General features: G+C 43.7%; 1 protein-coding gene across 1 annotated transcript in view; it reads right to left on the bottom strand.

Annotated features, from left to right (window-relative positions):
- opn4a (opsin 4a (melanopsin)) overlaps positions 1-20,773 on the bottom strand; it is a 60,504-nt gene that overhangs the window by 29,761 nt on the left and 9,970 nt on the right. Inside the window, exons 2-4 of the mRNA XM_073025735.1 lie at positions 13,071-13,219; positions 2,660-2,793; positions 1,120-1,323 (exon numbers count right to left, since the gene is read on the bottom strand). Of these exons, the coding sequence (XP_072881836.1) occupies positions 1,120-1,323; positions 2,660-2,793; positions 13,071-13,219 (487 nt within the window). The remainder of the gene's footprint in view (positions 1-1,119; positions 1,324-2,659; positions 2,794-13,070; positions 13,220-20,773) is intronic.

Below are 20,773 nucleotides of genomic sequence, written 5' to 3'. Positions count from 1 at the left end.
TTAGTGCCTTAGCAATTACTATAAAATCTCACCTTAATTTGACATCCCAAAATTCCAAATTCCATCCACTAATAATCTGCCCAACTCCCCATCTGCTCTGATCTGCATCCTGCTGAAAGAGAAAGGCTCCAAGGTATTGAGGAAATGCAAGGTACAGTTGCAGAACAAGATTTTCCCAGCAAGAGGAAATTGGAGCCTTCTGCAACTCAAACCAAGTCATGTCAATCAAACAGTGACCAAAAAATATTTATACACATTGATCCGATAACTCAGTCTGTAGTTTACATTGATCTAATCCAGTCATTGACAGAACAACACACTAACCCACTGGCTTGATCTCTACAGAAGGGCTGAGGAAGTTGCCTCATCCTGAGGCAGAACATTTCAGCTGAGTGCGAGTTAGGAGTGGTAACATTGATGGTCAGGCAGTGAGAAAAGCAGGCCGAGGGAGACAGCAAGAGATGCAGAGAACATGATGGAGGAAGAGAGAGGGGTACACACAGAAGCTAAATCCACACATTTTGTCCTGTTGGATGGAAATCAGGAACTTTCAGCACCACTTGTAAAGTTTGCATTGGGAGTTGACTGTGTGTATGTAACACGTGAATTAGGAGCAGGGGTACACTTCAGCCTTTGAATCCTGTTCCACCACTCAAGTATGTCTGATTGTAACCTCAACAGCACATTGCTGCCTCCCATGGTAACCTTCCACAGCCTTCCTTATAAAGTACCTCTCTACCACTGATTTCATGATATTCAGAGATTCCTACTTCCATCAGTCTTTGAGGAGAATGAGCCTCAAAGATGAATCACCCTATGAGGGATGAAATTTCACTCACCTCTGTCCTGGGATCCCTTTGACCCAAACATATTCCCAACATCCTCCTTTCATCCATTCATCAATGCCCCTCAGGATCTTTGTATGCCTCCATCAAGTGCCCTCTCACTCTTCCAAACCCTGAGGTGCCATAGAGACTAACTTTTTTTGTAGTGGGAACCCTAATCTTTAACTGTGCCATGGTGGGTGGTTGGAAATGACTTCCCAATGTTTTTGTTTAGGGAAGATTTTCACACCGTGTAATATTTTGTATAAATTGTGCCCGCGTGGTTCAGACTTACTCCAGCCAAAGAAAGGAGGCAGACTCCAGGCCAATGAGTAGAGCCAGACCCCGAGCAGGATCAGAACAGCGCGCTTCTTGGAGAGAATCCCAATGGAAGCTAAGGGACGGGTGATCACAAAGTACCTGTCCACCGCAATTACAACCAGTGTGATCATCGAGGTGATTCCAAACAGGGCGCCGCAGAACGCATACAGCTCACAGCCTGCAAGGAAGGAGCACTGTTAAAAAGTTCATCTGCGACAGGCTAGACTAATGTCAAGTAAATGGACAAATGTTGTTTGAGTGTTCCAAAAACAATTACTTGTTGTTACATAATCAGTGAGGTTTCCTTCATGAATCCCCACTTCAGTTTGTCACTTTGCTGGTGAACAAAAGTTGGGTCGTTACACCCTCTGATTTTGCGTGTGGGTGTTGGTGATGAGTAGGGTGAGGAAGATACATGCCAAATTAATAAGATGTTGTGCAAGATCTGTCTAGGATTCCCACTGCTTAGATTTCTAGTCTGCTTTGTTTTTGCCAACCATCAATCTTCCCAGGAATAAATGAAAAGGGATGAAAAGCAAGCAAGCCCACAGTGTCATGTGTGGCTCTGCTATCTGCCCATCAAGGGCAGAGAGTATCCAAGGATTGTTGCTCTGAAATTTCCAGAGTGATACACAATAACCTCCACAAACCCCCTTCAATACCTCTCCCGGTCATCCACAGGACCCACAGTCAAAGAAATTTTTTAAAAAACAAATTACAGGGAACTAGAGATAACATTTCAGGTTGAAGTTACTTTGTCAGAATTGATGAAGGGTCTTTTACCTTCCAAGTCTTCTTCCCTTTCCACAGAACTGCTGATCTGAGTTTTTCCAGCATTCTGTCTTTTTTATTTCTGAGGGAATGATACGCTGCTGAGTGTCACGTCTCTCTAATTTGTTAAATCAAGGTGTGTGCGCGTGTGTGTGTGTGTGCGTGCGTGCGTGTGTGTGTCTGTGTGTGTGTGTGTGTGTGTGTGTGTGTGTGTGTGTGTGTGTGTGTGTGTGTGTGTGTGTGTGTGTGTGTGTGCGCGTGTGTGTGCATGTGTGTGTGTGTGTGTGTGCGTGTGTGCGTGCGTGCATGTGTGTATGCACGCTGAATCTCAGTGTGATGAGACAAGCAAAGCATGGACTTCTCTTAGCACCAGTTCCCACAGCTAAAACCCTAAGACTGACCTAAGGACAGACCAACAGAGCATTCACTGTGTTGTCGCTTGTGATCCGGCAGTCAACATAAACCACGTTTGGCAGATGTAACAATGCATAAATGACTTCAGTATAACTGACTGTGGAATGTTTCAGGAATGTGAAAAGGCGCAATCCAGGAATGGCCCAGCAGAAGGAAAACCCGAGTGAATGGAACTGCTCCACGGATCGGCAGTGGGGAAGCAGCATTCTCCACACCCGCAACGTTTAACAGTTAGGTAATGTTGGTGGGTATTTCAGACACCCCATTGGCCCTGAAAGCTGCAGGAAAGCCTGAACTGGAAGGGAGTAAGGAAGATAATTAACTTTTACCTTTCTCGCCAAACATCCATTGTTTGTGCAGACTACTGGTGAAGAAGATTGGAGCCTGTGTGATTGACATAAGGAAGTCACTAATGGCCAGGTTTATGATGAAAGTGTTGGAAGGACTTCTCAAAGTCTTGCTTCTGTAACAGAGGGAGGGGAGGTTTAACAAGGAAATACACAACATCTTCTCTCAAGCCATCAGACACCCCTGTCTAGTTCACTTCTTTTCCAATTTAGTAATTGATCAGCCAGGATCAGAGGGTAAATCAGATTACAAATGCATATTTTTGGTTAGACTCCAATCCCTTACATTACCAGCTGGTTTCCCTAACCACCCAATCTCACTGTGGCCTACTTCACTGATTTGATGTTGTCAAATCACAGCTGTCTTGATGTTTATGATTATCATTACAAGTATTTCCTAAAGTTTGCAAGAACTTTGAGCAGCTCTGACATATTAATCTTTCTCATGCCTTTCAATAGGTCAATGACACATTCCTTTAATTCAAGGACATCAGCACAGTGCCAGTTCTGATCGCAAGCTTTCAATGGCTCCTTTCATCCTTCAATAGCCTCACAATCTGTCATTACAAATGACTTACTTTTCAGTGGGAAAACAGTCAGGAAACAGTAATCACAACTCATTAAGTTTTATGATAGCTTTTAATTTTAAGATAAGTATGGGCTTTGCAAGAAAGTCTTAAATTGGAGCAGGGCAATTCATGAGAATATTTGGCTGAAATTAGGGAGTGTGCATTGGGAACAATGGATGGGTTTTAGGATGGGTCTGCATCTGAAATGTGGGGTGTCTAAAGATCATCTGCACAGGGAATAAGACAGGTATGATCCAGTAAGATGGAAGGGCAAGGGTGAAAACATTGGGAAACCTTGGGTATCAAGAGGGGTGATGAATTTAATCAAGGAGAAAAATGAAGTGCAGGTAAGGCTTAGGAAGCTAAATTCAAACAGAGTTCTTGAGAGTTATAAAGAAGCTAGAAAAGAACTCAAGAAGGGAATAAGGCAATCCAAGAGAGGCCATGAAAAGTCTTTTGCACCTGGGATTAAGGAGAATTCCAAGACATTCTTTACAAACATCAAGAATAAGAAGATAACTAGGTAGAGGTAGGACCACTTAAGAATAAAGGAGGAAATATGTGCTTGGAGGCAGAGGATGCAAGAGAGGTCCTAAATGAGTATCTTGCTTCAGAATTTACCAAGGAGAGGGTCATGGAGGGTAGGGAGATCAGTGTGGAGTGTGCTAATGTGTTAGGTATTTTGAGGTCAAGAAGGAGGTAGTGTTGGATTCCTTAAAGGACATTAAGGTGGATAAGTCTCCAGGGCCTATTGGGATATACCAAGGTTATTGAGAGAAGCAAGAGATGAGATTGCTGGGGCTTTGACCAAGATCTTCATCTCCTCTTTAGCCAGAGGTGAGATCCTGGAGGACTGGTGAGTAGTCAATGCTGTTCCATGTGTCTCATATCAGTGGGAGGCAAGCTACTGGGAAAGGTTCTTAGTGATAGGATTTATGAGCATTTGGAGAACCATGGTCTAACTAAGGACAGTGAACATTGCTTTCTGTGGGGCAAGCCATGTCTTACTAACTTGATTGAGCCTTTTGAGGAGAAGAGGAAGGTAATTGATGAAAATAGGGCTGTGCATGTTGTCAATATAGATTTTACAAAGGCATTTGCCATGGTAGGTTTATCCAGAAGATTAGGATGTATGGGATCCATGATGAATTGCCCATTTGAATTCAGAATTGGTTTGCCCATAAAAGACAGAAGGTAGTGGTTGATGGGACTTATTCTGGCGAGATACATGATTAATATTATTCCGCAGTGATCCCTACTGGGACCTCTCCTGTTATACATATATATAGAAATAACCCGGATGAAAATGTAAATGGATGTGTTAGTAAGCTCATAGATGATAGAAAGAATAGTGGTGTTGTTGATAGTGTAGATGATTGCCAAAGGTTATAATAGAATATAGGTCAGTATAATGGGATACAGGTCAGTTGCAGATATGGGTAGAGAAATGTTCGATGGAGTTTAATCTGGCCAAATGTGAGGAGATGCAGTTTGAGCGATCAAATGAAAAAGAATCGCATATTGTTATTGACAAGATCCTTAATAGTATTGATGTACAGAGGATATTGGGGGTCCATGACATACCAAAAGTAGCTGCACAGGTTGGTAGAGTGGTGAAGGTGGGATATGGTATCATTGCCCTTATCAGCCGAGTCACTGAGTTCAAGAGTTGGGCAGTTAGGTTGCAGGTTGATGGAGGGGCAGAACTTAGGATGGTGGTGCCTAATGGCAACTCTATTGCTTACATCTTCAGAAACAGCTCTATTTCTATAGTTAATATCTCTTTTTTAACTTTTCAGGGTTCTTTTGAAGACCCTGACCTTGAGTTACATGCTGGCTTCAGTTCTTTGTGGAAATGGGACCCGCTCTCAGGGCCTCACCATCGGCCGCTTTTCGACAGGCCAAGGACGCGTCCTAGAAGACTAGTGCGCCTTCAGGGTGCCGGATTTTCGTGGCTCTGGAGCCGGGTGGATTCGAGGCCGGTGCTGCTGCCTGGTGTGTCATGGGAGTACAGGGAAGATCGAAACCAGTGGGCTGGCTGCTGGCTGTGTGCCCAGAGCTCGGAAAAAGCAACCCAACAGACCTTTAACTTCATAAATCAGCGAGTTGTCTTGTTATGTCTCCCTTCTCGCTGTGAAACGGGGATACCTCCTTTTCCCTTATTAGGGAAAGAGAGCCTGTGGTATGTCGAATTAGCAGGTGAACGAGTACTCTTTGGGGTACTGCAAGCCTGTGCCTTTATTGATGCTTTGCTGCATGCTTGAGTGCTCAGTTGAGGGTGCTGATGCTTTTTGCTGCTGTGGGAGGGGGGATAGTTGCTTTGCTGCTGCTTATGTGTGGGAAAGGGGAGCTGGGGGGGCTTTGGGGTTCTAATTTTTAATTCATTCATTCTTTGGGGCACTCCTCTGTTTTCATGGATGTTTGTGAAGAAAAAGAATTTCAGGATGTCTATTGTATACATTAGATGTACCTCTTGAAACCTATTGAAGGTTTATAGAACTCCAGCTAGGCCATATCTGGAGTTCACTAGATATTCATTCTAGGCATTCAGTTCTGGTTTCAGCTTTGGAGAGGGTGCAGAAGAGGTTCACTAGGATGTGGCCTGGATTAGGGAGCATACATTATAAGAAGAGGTTGGACAACCTTAGTTTGCTTTCTCAGGAGTGGTGGAGTCTGTGGGGAGATCAGATAGAGGTTTATAAGATTATGAGAGGCATGGGTACAGAGATCAGCCAGTATGTTTAATATTAGAGGTCATGCATTATGCATTTAAAGTGAGGGGGTTAAGTTCAAAGGAGATGTGCAGGGTGAGGGGGTGCTGCCAGGGGTTATGGTGGGCCCTCATTGAGGAATCAGCAGTGGAAAGTGTGAGCAGTTTCAAGTTCCTACGTGTCAACATTTCTGAAGATCTATCCTGGACCTAACATATTGAAGCAATCACTAAGCAGGCATGACGGCAGCTATATTTCATCAGGAGCTTGAGGAAACTTGGTATGTCACCAAAGCCTCTCACAAGTTCCTAAAGATGTTCCATGGAGAGCATTCTGGCTCATTCCATCACTCTCTGGTATGGAGGCACCACTGTACAGGATCGAAAAAAGCTGCAGAAAGTTGTAAACTCAGCCAGCACCATCGTGGGCACTGGCCTTCTCAGCCTTGCGGACACCTTCAAAAGGCGAGGCCTCAAAAAGGCGACATCCATCATCAAGGCCACCATCACCCAGGACATGCCCTCTTTTCTTTGCTACTATCAAGGAGGAGGTACAGGAGCCTGAAGACACACACTCAACATTTCAGGAACAGCTTCATCCCCTCTGCCATCAGATTTCTGAATAGACAATGAACCCACGAACACTACCTTTCTACAAACGTATGTTTTTTGTTTCTCTTTTTGCATTACTTATTTAATGTAATCCTTTATATGTATTTATTGTAATTTATAGATTTAAAAAATTATGTATTACAATGTACTGCTAATGATTTATATTAAAGTTCATTCTGATTCTGATATGATTGAAGTGTTCGAGCCTTTGAACCTATGTTTGATTTTGAGAAAAGATGGGGTTCATTTGCTTGTTACTACCATTTGAGTTAATTGATAGATTTCCTCCACTATCTAATTGTAAATTTTGGTATAATTTTTTTTTGCTGGCGGTTTGATGTTTACCTTTAGAAGCTTTTTGTATGACGCGTGTCTCCGGGGTTGAACACCTGATGGTTTCTTTTTCTCACTTTTCTTTGCTTTAGTAGGGGTTTTTATTTCTTTTCTTTTCTTTTTGTGTCACCATATTTTTCAATCTTTAAAACAATGTTTTTTATCCTTTAAGACATTGTAAGTGCTACCTACTTTGATGTACTCATTATTTTGGATAATAATAGTAAAAAGATTTGAAAAGAAAGAAATGTTGAAGAAGCTCTAAGTATTTTTCACTGTTTCTCTGAGGCTTATGGGAAGCGGTGGGAACCGGACCCGCTCATAGCCATCCTTGGAGCAACAAGCTCCCTATCTTTAGCCAATAAGTATGAAAAAGTGGCTGTGTTGTTTGGAATGGTGATTGCTAAGAAGTTAATCCGGCAAATCTGGAAAATGGACTCTGTGCCTACATACGATCTGTGGCTGAGAGAACTGCAAATACCTTACATTTGGAGAGACTGAGACTATGTAATGAGGACAGAGGGGACATCTTTGAAAGGAAATGGGGCCCTGTATTGGACTTCCTTACGGGGTGAGGACTGATAGATAGATAGATAGATAGATACTTTATTCATCCCCATGGGGAAATTCAACATTTTTTCCAATGTCCCATACACTTATTGTAGCAAAACTAATTACATACAATACTTAACTCAGTAAAAATATGCTATGCATCTAAAATCACCCTCTCAAAAAGCATTAATAATAGCTTTTAAAAAGTTCTTAAGTAGTTTACTTAAATACATTGAGTCCTAACCCCGGCACTTTAACATATCTTACTCCTGGTGGTTGAATTGTAAAGCCGAATGGCATTGGGGAGTATTGATCTCTTCATCCTGTCTGAGGAGCATTGCATCGATAGCAACCTGTCGCTGAAACTGCTTCTCTGTCTCTGGATGGTGCTATGTAGAGGATGTTCAGGGTTTTCCATAATTGACCGTAGCCTACTCAGCGCCCTTCGCTCTGCTACCGATGTTAAACTCTCCAGTACTTTGCCCACAACAGAGCCCGCCTTCCTTACCAGCTTATTAAGACGTGAGGACTGAGGTGTGTATGTTTACTTTTGCCTTTATATTATTCTCCCTTTTGCTGCTCAATTTTTAATTTGATTTTGTTATGGTCGTGGTTTTTGTGGATGTGCTGTGTTTTTTTGTTGTTTGTAGAAAAAAAGAATAAAAAATATATTAAGAAAAAAGGCTAGTTCCTGTGCTGCAGTCTTCTATATTTTAAGCACAAACTGGACTCGTACTTTTGGAGCTTTTTGGTGCTCCATAAAGATAAAGCTGAGCCAAAACATGACAATAAAAGGTGGGAATTCTTGTATTTCCACAGGACACTTTGGAAATGTCCTGAGGCATACCATTGCCTGTCACGTCCTTGCAAAGGGTAGTTTGAATGCTGGAGTCATTGGAACGGCCTGAACCTATTTACTTTAGAGCAGAAGGTGTTGAGCCTCCTTCTTAAACTGCTTTAGCCTTTAAACTGAAAATATTTTCACAGTGTTGTTAGATTGGAATTCCTAAGTTTGGCTCAGCAACAATGAAAAAGTAGTGATCGGAGTTTAGGAGGTCAAGCTGAAAACTTAAATAACCATACAGAATTCAGCAGTTCAGGCATCACTGGTGAAGAAAGAAATTGTTAATGTTCCAGGTCAGTGTACTTTTAGAATAGTGCGCAAGACTTGTCCCTCTCAGTAGCACGGTCTCTGTTTTGTTGTTGAAGCTTTGGCAAGGTGTTGTAGGTGGGAAATGAAGGGTCAGTGGGGTAGCAGTTTAGGACCAGTGACCATAATTCAATTAGTTTTAAAATGCTTATGGAGAAAGAACAGGTCCACAAATTCAAGTCCCAACATGAAGCAAGCCTAATTCTGAAGGCGATAGCTGGGAATTTGTGAAGGTTGATTGGGAAAGGCTGTTTGCAGGGAAATTGATATCTGGCAATTGTGAGACTTTCAAAAGTAGGATGGGGAGTGTTCAGGGCCAGTGTGTTCCTGATAAAGTGAAAAACAAGGATGGAAGGATATAGAAACCCTGGCTGATGATGAATGGTAAGGCTGGGAGGGAAAAGGCAGCATATATAAGGTATAGGATCCTGGGATCAAGCAAATTCCTTGAGGAATATCAGGAATGTTGGAGGGAAATCAAGAGGGCAAAAAGAGGACATGAGACAGCTTTGGCAAATAAGTTAAAGAAGAATCCTAAGAGATTATACAGGGATATGAAGAACAAAACGCACTTAAAGACCTCCAAACTTCCCTGTTTGAAATATTGATGTTTCATTGTTCTCCTCTCTTTCATTGTTCCTTAACTTCCATAACCTTCTCAATGGTAATACAGGAAACCTTACATAGAGGACCTGTTCTTTCCATACTTAAGGTAGATAAATTTCTGGAGTCTAACCAAGGGTATCCAAGGATGTTGTGTGGAGAAGAAAAGAAATTGTGGGGAACTTGTTTTATCTGCCCATCACCTCACTCTGGTTCTACACCCGCTTCCCTTTCTTCCATTGTCTTCTACCTTCTCCTATCAGATTCCCCCTTCTCCAGCCCTTTATCTCTTTCACAAATCAACTTCCCAACTCTTTATTTCACCTCTACCCCCTCAGTTTCACCTATCACCTACCACCTGTTCTTCTTCCTCCCCTCCCCCACCTTCTTACTCTGACTTATCATCTTTATCTCCAGTCCTGGTCCGAATGTTGACTGTTTGCTCTTTTCCATAGATGCTGTCTGGCCTGTTGTGTTCCTCCAGCATTTTGGTTTTGGAATTCCAGCATCTGGATATTTTCTTGTGTTTGCAATAAATATTTGCATCTTTGTTGTCCATGGGGGCTGGAGTGTGGCTAATGTTGTGCCTTCGTTTAAGGGGTGCTGCAAGGACAATCTGAGGAACTACAGGTCACTGAGCCTAGCATCAGTGGTCGGAATGTTACTGTAGGGCACTCTGAGAAATAGGATCCACTATATTTGGAAAGGCAAGGATACAGTTCAGATAGATGTTATGCCTGGGAAATTGTGTCTCACAAATTTGAGCTTTTGAAGAGGTGACAAAGAGGACTAATAATGGCATGATAGTAGGCATTGTCTACATGGACTTTAGCAAGTCCTTTGACAAGGTCTCACATGGTAGAGGTCAGAGGGTGATAGTGAAGGGTTGCTTTTGAGATTGGAGGCCTGTGCCCAGAGGTGTGCCTCAGGGATCAGACTGGATTCCCTCATGTTTGTTATCTATATTAACAATTTGAATGAGAATGTACAGTAGTTGGGAGGGTCACTATGTTTGTCAGTGACACCAAAATTGGTTGTATAGTGGATAGTGAAGGAAATTGTCTTAGAGTACAACAGGATCTAATTTAAATTGGAAAGTTTGCCAATGAATGGCAGATTCCTCACTATAGAAAGGATGTTAATAAGCTGAAAAAGGTGCAGAGATCATTCACGAGGATGTTAGCAGGACCAGTGGGATTAATTTATAAGGACAGACTGAATAGGCTTGGGTTTATTTCCCTGGAATGTAGGAGGCTGAGGGTAATCTTATAGAGGTATTTGCAACCATGGAGGGCAGAGTAAGATGAATGGTCACAGTCATTTGCACAGGCTAGAAACTAGAAGTCATACTGTAGATTAAAGGAGAGAGTGTAAAGATTTAAAGGGGACCTGAGGGACACCTGAGTGGATAGGTATGTGGATGTTGCTGCCAAAGGAAGTGGCAGAGGTGAGTACAAGAACAGGTTTTAAAAGACATTTGGACAGGTATGTGCATAGGAAAGGTTTAGAGCAAGGGTTACCAACCTATTTTATGCCACGGACCTATACCATTAAGCAAGGGGTTGGTGGTCCCCAGGTTGGGAACCTCTGGTTTGAAGGGATACTGGGCAAATGTAAGCACCTTCCGCTCTTTGCAAACAGGTGGAAAGGTGAATGGCTGGATGGAGTGTCTCATCTGTAATGCCTGCTACTATCACATTCCTTTATTTGGCTCATCAAACCCTTGGTTCTCCACACTGCAGTTGGCCCTTTACCACTCATATGAAGTGCATCCTTATCAATCCTCCTTCATAAATTTATCTTCTTGCCAGCTTGTTGGGTCTTGTGGATATTCTGCATTGGGGATCTCCATTCCTTACTTGGACTTCTAAACATAAGAGCTATTCTTCACAGCTGATCACAGGAGGTGTGAGCATGTGGTTGATTCTATAACGAAAAATGGTCTTTGTCCAATTCACGTAGGTGCCAGCTACTCTCCAATAAATTGTAATCAGGAACAGAGAGCCATCTTCCACATCACAATAATTGATTTCTGAAATAATTTTTCCCACCTCATCTCTGGACCTCATCATTGTCTCCTTTGGTTACTAAGCCTCCTGCCATCACTTTGGCCTGATTACACCCTCAGCTCTGAGAAAAATTCTCTCCACATAAATAAAGTTCTTCATTCTTCTCCCTGCATTAAAAAAGTTTTTCCATAATCCTTCCTAAACTGGTGTACTCAGAATTGCACCATATTTTTGCAGTACCTAGCGACTAATTCATTAACTGGTGCTCAGAGGTAACCTATCACACGCCTCCTTATGGTTGACCTGGAGATAGAGTGGTCTGTAAGCTGTGACCACTAGGCAAATTGATGCACACTGGTTATGCGATTGGGAGCAAGGAGATGGAAGATGACATTTCATGTTGGCAAGTTTGAAATTATTCATTGATCGGAAGAACAAGGGGTAAGAAAGCTCTGAATATTGATATTCAGAGATCAATATGATAGAAAATTAACATGAGATGCTGCATAAAATGGGCTTGGTAAATAGTATTGCTAGGGGTGTAGAATACTTGTAATTCCTTCGAACATTGGGGTGACCATAATGTGCACTTTTGCTTCAAAATACAGAGGAAGGGTGTACTTGCCTTAGGCTAGATTGAGAGTGTTCACAAAATTGATTCATGAGGTGGAAGGTTGTCCTGACTGATGAGAGAAGGATTGCAGGTGCAGCAGGAACAAAGCTAAGGTTACAATCAGACCTTGTTGAATAGCGGACATGCTTGCGGGGACAAGTGGCCCATTCTTGCCCCTAATTTATGTGCGTGCTTATATGTGGATGCATGCACTCTGGAGTTTAATAGACTGAGAAGTTGGACGTGTAGGATTCTCAGATTTGAGAGGATCGATGGTGCAAGGATGCTCTGCTTGGTTGGACCAGACGTGTCGTTGACCATCCGAGTTATGGAGATATGTCTTTGTTTATCTTTAAAATTATCTGCAAGCAAGGTCAGAGGATGCTTGCCTGATCCTGATGGATTCTTGGACAATAAGGAAAACAGGGATATGAGGCTGGTGGGATTGGATACAGAAATTAATTAACTTAGAAGTTCAGCTGCCTTCTTATTGAAAAGCATGACAGGTTTAAGAGATGGTGTGACCTGTTCTAGCCCCTCATGTTCTCCCGTGCTTGTTGCTTACATGGTTTAAACAGCACAGACTGTGCAATGAACTTGTCTATTCCAGGTTTGTACAGATCACCAACATATAAGAGGAGCTGTAACCCATAACTAGCTGCATCATCAACTGGTGTGGAGGCTCCAATGCACAGGATTGGAAGAGGTTGCAGGCTCAACCAGCTCCATCACGGACACACCATCGAGGACATCTTCAAAAAGTGGTGCCTCACAAAGGCGGCATCTACCATTAAAGATCTTCAACATCTAGGACATGTCCCCTTCTCATTATTACCATCAGGGAAGATCCTGAAGACCCACACTCAATATTTTAAGAACAGCTTCTTGCCCTCTACCATCAGATTTCTGAATGATCCAAGAACCCACTATTCCTCTTTTGAACTGCTTACTTACCTAGTTATTTATTGTAGCTTACAGTAATGTGTTAGGTCTTTCACTGTAGTTTTGCCACAGAACAGCATCTTTCATGACATATACCAGTGACAAAACACCTGATTCTGATTCACTATACTACTGAGGAATAAATTTCAGGTAAATAGCACAGATCTTTGCCTCCCTTTATCCCAAACTGCATTAAGGGCAACTCTGCAAGTATGTCCAGACAATAGAGAATTTCATACACTGCCAGATCATGTCTGGGGCACCTGAAGGAACTGGGTCCCAAGGAGGTCACACACATACCTGCAGAAGGCATAGATGACCAGGAAGTTGCCCACTACGCCAGTGATACCTACTGCTAGAATGACAGCCCCTATGGTGTAGTGGGCATGATCCGGGACATTCACAGTAGGAAAAACACGATGATTATAAGCATCGGTCACCGACACCTCCTGTAATGGAGAGAGAGAGAAGACAACATGTACAACTCACAGATATACAGACAGCTCATAACTTCAGTAAGAGAAGGTCCTTGATGAACACTGACCCCTAATGGACGGCACCTAAAAGTACAGAGACTTGCATTTACAATTTATGTTTGTTGGGTCAGAGACGCTAACTTTCTCTGAATTTCTCACTCCTCCTGATCCTCCAAACTGCAGCTGAGTTCATGGTGTCCAAGTCAAGCATGGACAGCACCCAGGCCGTTGACTGGGATTTGATCCACATTCTTCGGCAGTGCCTCTCAGAGCTAGGCGGCTTGTTATCTTCCAGGTAGACTCCATTCCACAATCGCAGCTGCCCCATTCCTTGAAGCACATCATGTCTTCTTCACCGCCACTACCTCACTCCAGGTTTTTTTAAACTTTCAACATTTTCTACTGCAAAAAGTGCTATCAAAGACAGGGTTTAAACATTTAGGAAATCTAACAGATTGGTTCTATATATTTTAATCTTAGTTCTATTTCTGACTATTTAAACTTTATTTTGGTGCTATTTTGCAATGTGAACAACACAGTATTTTGCAGGACATCTCAGCTCCTGCCTCTTCCACAATGTCACCTCGTGGGATATTGCTACTCCCATTACCTCACTCACCAGGGTCAGTGTATCCTTCCTAATATGTGATGCTTAGGACTGTTCACTGCAGTCCAGCAGTACTTTCCCCAGTCCCTTATATAGCTGTAACATAACTTTAGTGATTTAGTTCTGAAGGCATAGAGCCCACATTTCCATTAAATTTTTGGATATTTTCCTGTATCTGTTCAAGACGTTTTACTAACCTACAGATGTAGACACAGAATACTCTTTAGACCTGCATTGGATACAAAATATACAAAAATGTTCATGGATACAGAATAAGTGACTTTGCACTTACATTGAAATCTATTTGTTAAGATTTTACACAGTCACTTAAACTACGAACTGTTGAAGGCATTACTGATAATGCAACAAAATCCGAGTCATCAGGGAACTTAGTTCCTCTCCCACCAGCTATCAATAAATACAACGAATGACGGAGGCTCCACAACAGATCCTGTGGAATACTGCCTGTCATATCCTCCCAAGTTAATTCGTACAGACGGTGTCCTGCCACGCAGACAATTGCCTAATCACAGCTATCTTGATGTGGTAAACTATGTATACCTGTCTGGACACGCCCCTCTGCTGACTGCTCCTGTGGCTCCTCCCACAGACCCCTGTATAAAGGCGATTGGAGGCACTGCTCCCCCCTCAGTCTCCGAGATGCTGTGCTCTGTTTTGTTGCTAATAAAAGCCTATCGTTTGCCTCCCGTCTCCGAGAGTTATTGATGGTGCATCACTTGACTATAGTTCTTCCCACCCTGTCTCCTGTAAAAACGCTATTCCCTTTCCTCAGTTCCTTCGTCTCCATTGCATCTGTTCCCAGGATGAGGCTTTCCTTTCTAGAACATCGGAAGTGTTGTCTTTCTTCAAAGAATGGGGTTTCCCTTCCTCCACCATTAATGCTACCCTCACCTACATTTTCTTCATTTCCTGGACATCCATGCTCTCCCCATCTTCCCGCCATCTTAACAGGGACAGAGTCTCTCTTGTCCTTACTTACTACCCCATGAGCCTCCACATCCAACACGTCGTTCTCCACAACTTCCGTCATCTTTAATGGAGTCCTGTCACCAAACACATCTTTACCTCCCCCCTCCCCCCTCTCTCCACTTTCTACAGGATCAAGCCCTCTGTGATTGCCTTGACCATTAGAACTTCCCCACTAATCTCTCTCCTGGCACATACTCCTCCAGGCAAAATAAATACTACATCTTCCCATTCACTTCCTCCTCCATTCAGGGCCCTAAACAGTCCTTCCAGGTGAAGCAACATCTCACCTGAGAACCTCTTGGGGTCGTCTATCATATCCAGTGCTCCTAGCATGGCCTCCTCAACATTGGTTGCTTTGTTGAGCACCTCTGCTCCATCCACCAAACACGACATTTCTCAGTGGCCAACCATTTTAATTCCTATCCCTGTTCCTGTACCAGCATGTCAGTCCTTGGCCTCCTCTTTAATCAAAATGAGGTATTTCTCAGGGTGGAGGAGCAACACACCTTATGTTTGGTCTATACAGCTTCCAACCTGATGGCATGAACATTGATTTTTCCTGCCAGTAATTTTTTCCCTCCCGCTTCCGCCTTCTTCTATTCCCCACTCTGGCCTCTGGCCTCTTCTCCTCACTTGCCTACTACCACTCCCAGTGCACCCTCCTTCCCTTTCCCCTATGGTCCGTTCTCCTCTCCTATCAGATTCCTTCTTTTCCAGCCCTTTATCTTCCCACCCACCTGGCTTCACCTATCACCTTCTAGCTAGTCCTCCGTCCCTCCCACCCCCACCTTTTTATTCTTGCATCTTCCCTTTCTTTTCCAGTCCTGAAGAAGGGTCTCAGCCCGAAACTTTGACTATTTATTCATTTCCATAGATGCTGCCTGACCTGCTGAGTTCTTCCAGCATTTTGTGTGTGTTGCAAATGAATGTATTAGTGTTTGGGATGTAGAGCTCTCAGGGAAATCCACCTAGTCACATGCAAAATTTGGAAACTCTACATAGAGAGAACGCAACATTAGCCTAAGTGGGCATAGACTTGGTGCGTCAAAGGACCTACTTCCGTGTTGCATCTCTCTATGGCCTCTGATTGTTAATTCAATTTACTCAGCTACAGGACTCCCACAGGCACCACCACACCTGGCTGGCAGGACAATAGTGTTAACCATGGCATTCTTCAATATGGTAGACTATCTGACTCATTGGGACCAAACTGCCAGTCAGCCTGGTCCCATATGCTCCCTGATCATCATTCACCTTCAAAAATATGAACTCTAGTGACCTTGGGTACTGTCTGTGTGGAGTTTGAATGTTCTCCTGTGATGACATGTTTTTCTTTCCCCCAATGATCTGGTTTCCAGCCACACCCCAAAGATGTCCTGGCAGGCTAGCTGGCAATTGTAAATTCTCTTCCAGTGTAGGTGGGTGACAGGAAGTTTGGGAATATTGATGTGAATGTTAGGAGCATGGGTACTTTGTGAGGGCTGGCACAGACTCAATGGACCAAATACCCTCCTTATGTTGTTGAAAAGTATAAAACTGTCTAGTTTGCTAGCATCCTGCTCATTGTTTACTAACTGTCAACATCAGCAACTTTTGAAGATGTGTAATCTGTTCCCAAATCCAGGTGATTAAAAACCATGAACAGGCTCCACTGCATAAATTTCCTTAGTCAGGAAATCAGCTGATAGCATCACTCTGTTCTGTCCTTCACTCCCAACCTTTTGCACCATGAGGCTGCGTTTTCAGATAGGAGCATCTTTTACCTTTGATGAGTGGGCTTCCTTCAGCCATGGCCAAATCCATGCTCTCCTGCTCAGTCTTCCATCTTCCACGCTCTTCAAACATCGCCACCTCCCAGATGTCTGCTCCCTATCCTGTGCGGTGCTGTTTGCCAGCCGGCCCCCCTTCACCCCACGATGAGCACTAGATTTTAGCTCCATCACAGGCACTAGCCTCCCCACCATGGCAATCTTCTAAAAGCAGTTCTTCAAGAAGGTGGCATGCATTATTAAGTACCCTCACCATCCAGAACATGCCCTCTTCTTGTTATGACCATCAAGGATGAGGTGCAAGAGCCTGAGGACCCACACTCAACATTTTAGGAACAGCTTCTTCCTGTATGCCATCAGATTTATAAACGGTCCCTGAACCCATGAACACTACTTTGCACTATTGTTCTTTTGCATGATAGGCTGTATTCATTTTATTACCATAGTGATTTGTTTTGAATGCACTGTAGTGCTGCCACAAAACAATAAATTTCTCGACTGATGTCAGTAACAATAACCCTGTTTCAAATTCTGATTCTAATTCTGGCTCCAGCAAAGCTCGGAGTTTATCATTCTCATCTATGCATTCAGACTCCGTGGCCTCTCCCCTGTGTGTGCATGGCACCTCCTTTCGCTCACAATGAACCAGTTCTAGTTGTAACCCTGCCTGTGCTTGCGTACAACACTCCCTCAGTCGACAACTTCTGGATAGACCACAAAACTGCTAATTTCACTTCTTTTATATCTGTTATTCATCTTAAACATGTTTCTGGAACTGTTAGAGCCTGCGATTTACAGCTTGGCGATCGATGGAGTGTTCGGTGCTCTGCTGCCTCTGGGAAGATTCAGGGAAACATGCTCAAGCCTCAATGCGAAGGAACTATGAGACGGGATGCGAGCCAACATTCAACTCCATTTCACCGACTAAAGTTTTCATTATTCTCTGAGTAAAGCAATGAGGAAGATTGGAATATCAAGGCGAAAGGCGAGCGAGGGCTCAGTGCAGACTGCCTGCCTTTTGATCACCGATGGGATCGTTCTGCTGCTGGAGAAGGGAGTCTGTTTGCAGCCTATCGCTGGGTGGCAGCTTGCTGTGCCCTGGGGGGGGGGGGGTAGGCCTCTGCGTTCCAGTGGTGTCTCTCTTCTCATGATGTCAGAGGACGTTACCAAGGTTCTGCGTTTATAGATTTGGACTAAGGAATTTTTAAGTCTTATGGTCTTTATATTCTGTGTTTTCACCTGTGTTTTCTTGTTGTTTTTTTTGGGGGGGCAATGTTCTTGTTATATTTTGTGTGTGGGGAGAGGGGTTTGGGGGCCAATGTCCTTGTTGTGTTTTGTGTGCAAGGAGAGGGGTTTGGGGGCCAATGTCCTTGTTGTGTTTTGTGTGCGAGGAGAGGGGTTTGGGGGCCAATGTTCTTGTTGTGTTTTGTGTGCGAGGAGAGGGGTTTGGGGTCAATGTTCTTGTTGTGTTTTGTGTGTGTGTGGGGGGGTTAATGATCATGTTGTCATTCTTTTTTGTGTGTGGAGGGCTGGGTTTGCTGTTTCCCTTTGAACTGAATCCATGGTTTTCTTTGTTTTGTGGCTATCTGGAGAAGAAGGATCTCAGAGTTGTATACTGCATACATACTTTGATAATAAATGAACCTTTGAACCTGTGCTGGGACACCTGTAGAGCAGGTGGGCAGTAATCACTGTGGGATTGGAGGGCTGAAACCTCCATTGCTCTTGAAGTCTCTTACTCTATCCCTGGCTACTTGAGAATCCCCGCAGGGTGATAGGTAAGACCTAGCTTCTTATTTTGTTTACTGCCCCTATCATTTCTAATCCTCCATAGATGCTGCCTGACCTGTTAAGTTCATCCAACATTTGCGTGTGTTACTCAAGATTTCCAGCATCTGCAGAATCTCTTGTGTGCACGATTTTGCTTCTATAAATCTTCCCTAGCATGGCTGACCTGTGAGTGACCCACGCTTGCCAACTGAACCCTCTTCGGGGACACAAGAAATTCTGCAGATGCTGAAAACCTTGAGCAACACACACAAAATGCTGGAGGAACTCACAGGTCGGGCAACATGCATAGTAAGGTTCAGAGAATTGTCCTGGGTACATCCTGCCCACACCAGGCTGGATGCCAGAGGGCTGGTGAGGCCCTGTGCCACACACAGCCTTTCCAGTCCTATGTGGGCAGCCGTGCCCCTGAACGGTCCTCAACGCCAATGGGACCCTACTCCTCAGGCTCACCTTGGGGCCAAAGCAATGTCCCGTGGCTAGTCACACTATAGAAAGTGACCACAGTGAAAGGCTCAGCGAGGAAGAGTCAGCAAACATTAAAATAAGGTATTTATGTCCTGTTTTGGAATAAGGACCATGTAGTTTCCAGGTCTGAAATGTTAAACTGTTTTCTGTACAAGACTTATTAACACGATCTCTTTTTATTCACAGAAAGTCATAGATTGCTGATGACACAACTGTTTTTGGTGGAATTTCAGATGGTGGCGAGGAGGCATACAGGAGGTCATAAGATCATTAGACATAGGAGCCGAATTAGGCCATTTGGCCCATCAAGTCTTCTCTGCCATTTCATCATGGCTGATCCACTACCCTCTTAACGCCAATCTCCTGCCTTCTCCCCATAACCTTTCATGCCCTGACGAATTAAGAATCTATTAACCTCCTCCTTAAATCCCTGCCCTCCACAGCCACCTGTGGCAACCAATTCCAAGACTTACCACTCTTTGGCTAAAGAACTTCCTTCTCATCTCTTTTCTAAATGGACATCCCTCTATTCTGAGGCTATTCTCTCTGGCCCCAGACCCCCCCCCCACCCAAGGAAACATCTTTTTCACATCCACTCTATCTGGGCCTTTCAACATTTGATAGGTTTCAATTCTCATTCTTCTAAATTCCAGAAAGTACAAGCCCAGTGCCTTTAATTGGTGCTCATGTGATAACCCTTTCATTCCTGGCATCATTCTCATGAACCTCCTCTGATAGATAGATAGATAGATAGATAGATACTTTATTCATCCCCATGGGGAAATTCAACTTTTTTTCCAATGTCCCATACACTTGTTGTAGCAAAACTAATTACATACAATACTTAACTCAGTAAAAAAATATGATATGCATCTAAATCACTATCTCAAAAAGCATTAATAATAGCTTTTAAAAAGTTCTTAAGTCCTGGCGGTAGAATTGTAAAGCCTAATGGCATTGGGGAGTATTGACCTCTTCATCCTGTCTGAGGAGCATTGCATCGATAGTAACCTGTCGCTGAAACTGCTTCTCTGTCTCTGGATGGTGCTATGTAGAGGATGTTCAGAGTTATCCATAATTGACCGTAGCCTACTCAGCGCCCTTCGCTCAGCTACCGATGTTAAACTCTCCAGTACTTTGCCCACGACAGAGCCCGCCTTCCTTACCAGCTTATTAAGATGTGAGGCGTCCCTCTTCTTAATGCTTCCTCCCCAACACGCCACCACAAAGAAGAGGGCGCTTTCCACAACTGACCTATAGACCTATAGAACATCTTCAGCATCTCACTACAGACATTGAATGACGCCAACCTTCTTAGGAAGTACAGTCGACTCTGTGCCTTCCTGCACAAGGCATCTGTGTTGGCAGTCCAGTCTAGCTTCTCGTCTAACTGTACTCCCAGATACTTGTAGGTCTTAACCTGCTCCACACATTCTCCATTAATGATCACTGGCTCCATATGAGGCCTAGATCTCCTAAAGTCCACCACCATCTCCTTGGTCTTGGTGATATTGAGACGCAGGTAGTTTGAGTTGCACCATATCACAAAGTCCTGTATCAGTTTCCTATACTCCTCCTCCTGTCCATTCCTGACACACCCCACTATGGCCGTGTCATCAGCGAACTTCTGCACATGGCAGGAAGTTATATTGGAAGTCTGATGTGTACAGAGTGAACAGGACCGGAGAGAGTACGGTTCCCTGCGGCGCTCCTGTGCTGCTGACCACCGTGTCAGACCTACAGTCTCCCAACCGCACATACTGAGGTCTATCTGTCAAGTAGTCCACTATCCAATCCACCTTCTGAACCAATCTGAACCTTCTCCAATGTCAGCACATCATTTCTTAAATAAGGGGCCCAAAACTTCTCACAATTCTCCAAGTGAGGTCTCACCAGTGCCTTATA

The sequence above is a fragment of the Hemitrygon akajei genome, chromosome 21 (genome assembly GCF_048418815.1).
Source record: "Hemitrygon akajei chromosome 21, sHemAka1.3, whole genome shotgun sequence".
Classification (NCBI taxonomy): Eukaryota; Metazoa; Chordata; class Chondrichthyes; order Myliobatiformes; family Dasyatidae; genus Hemitrygon; species Hemitrygon akajei.
This window is presented reverse-complemented; position numbering and strand designations above follow the sequence as displayed.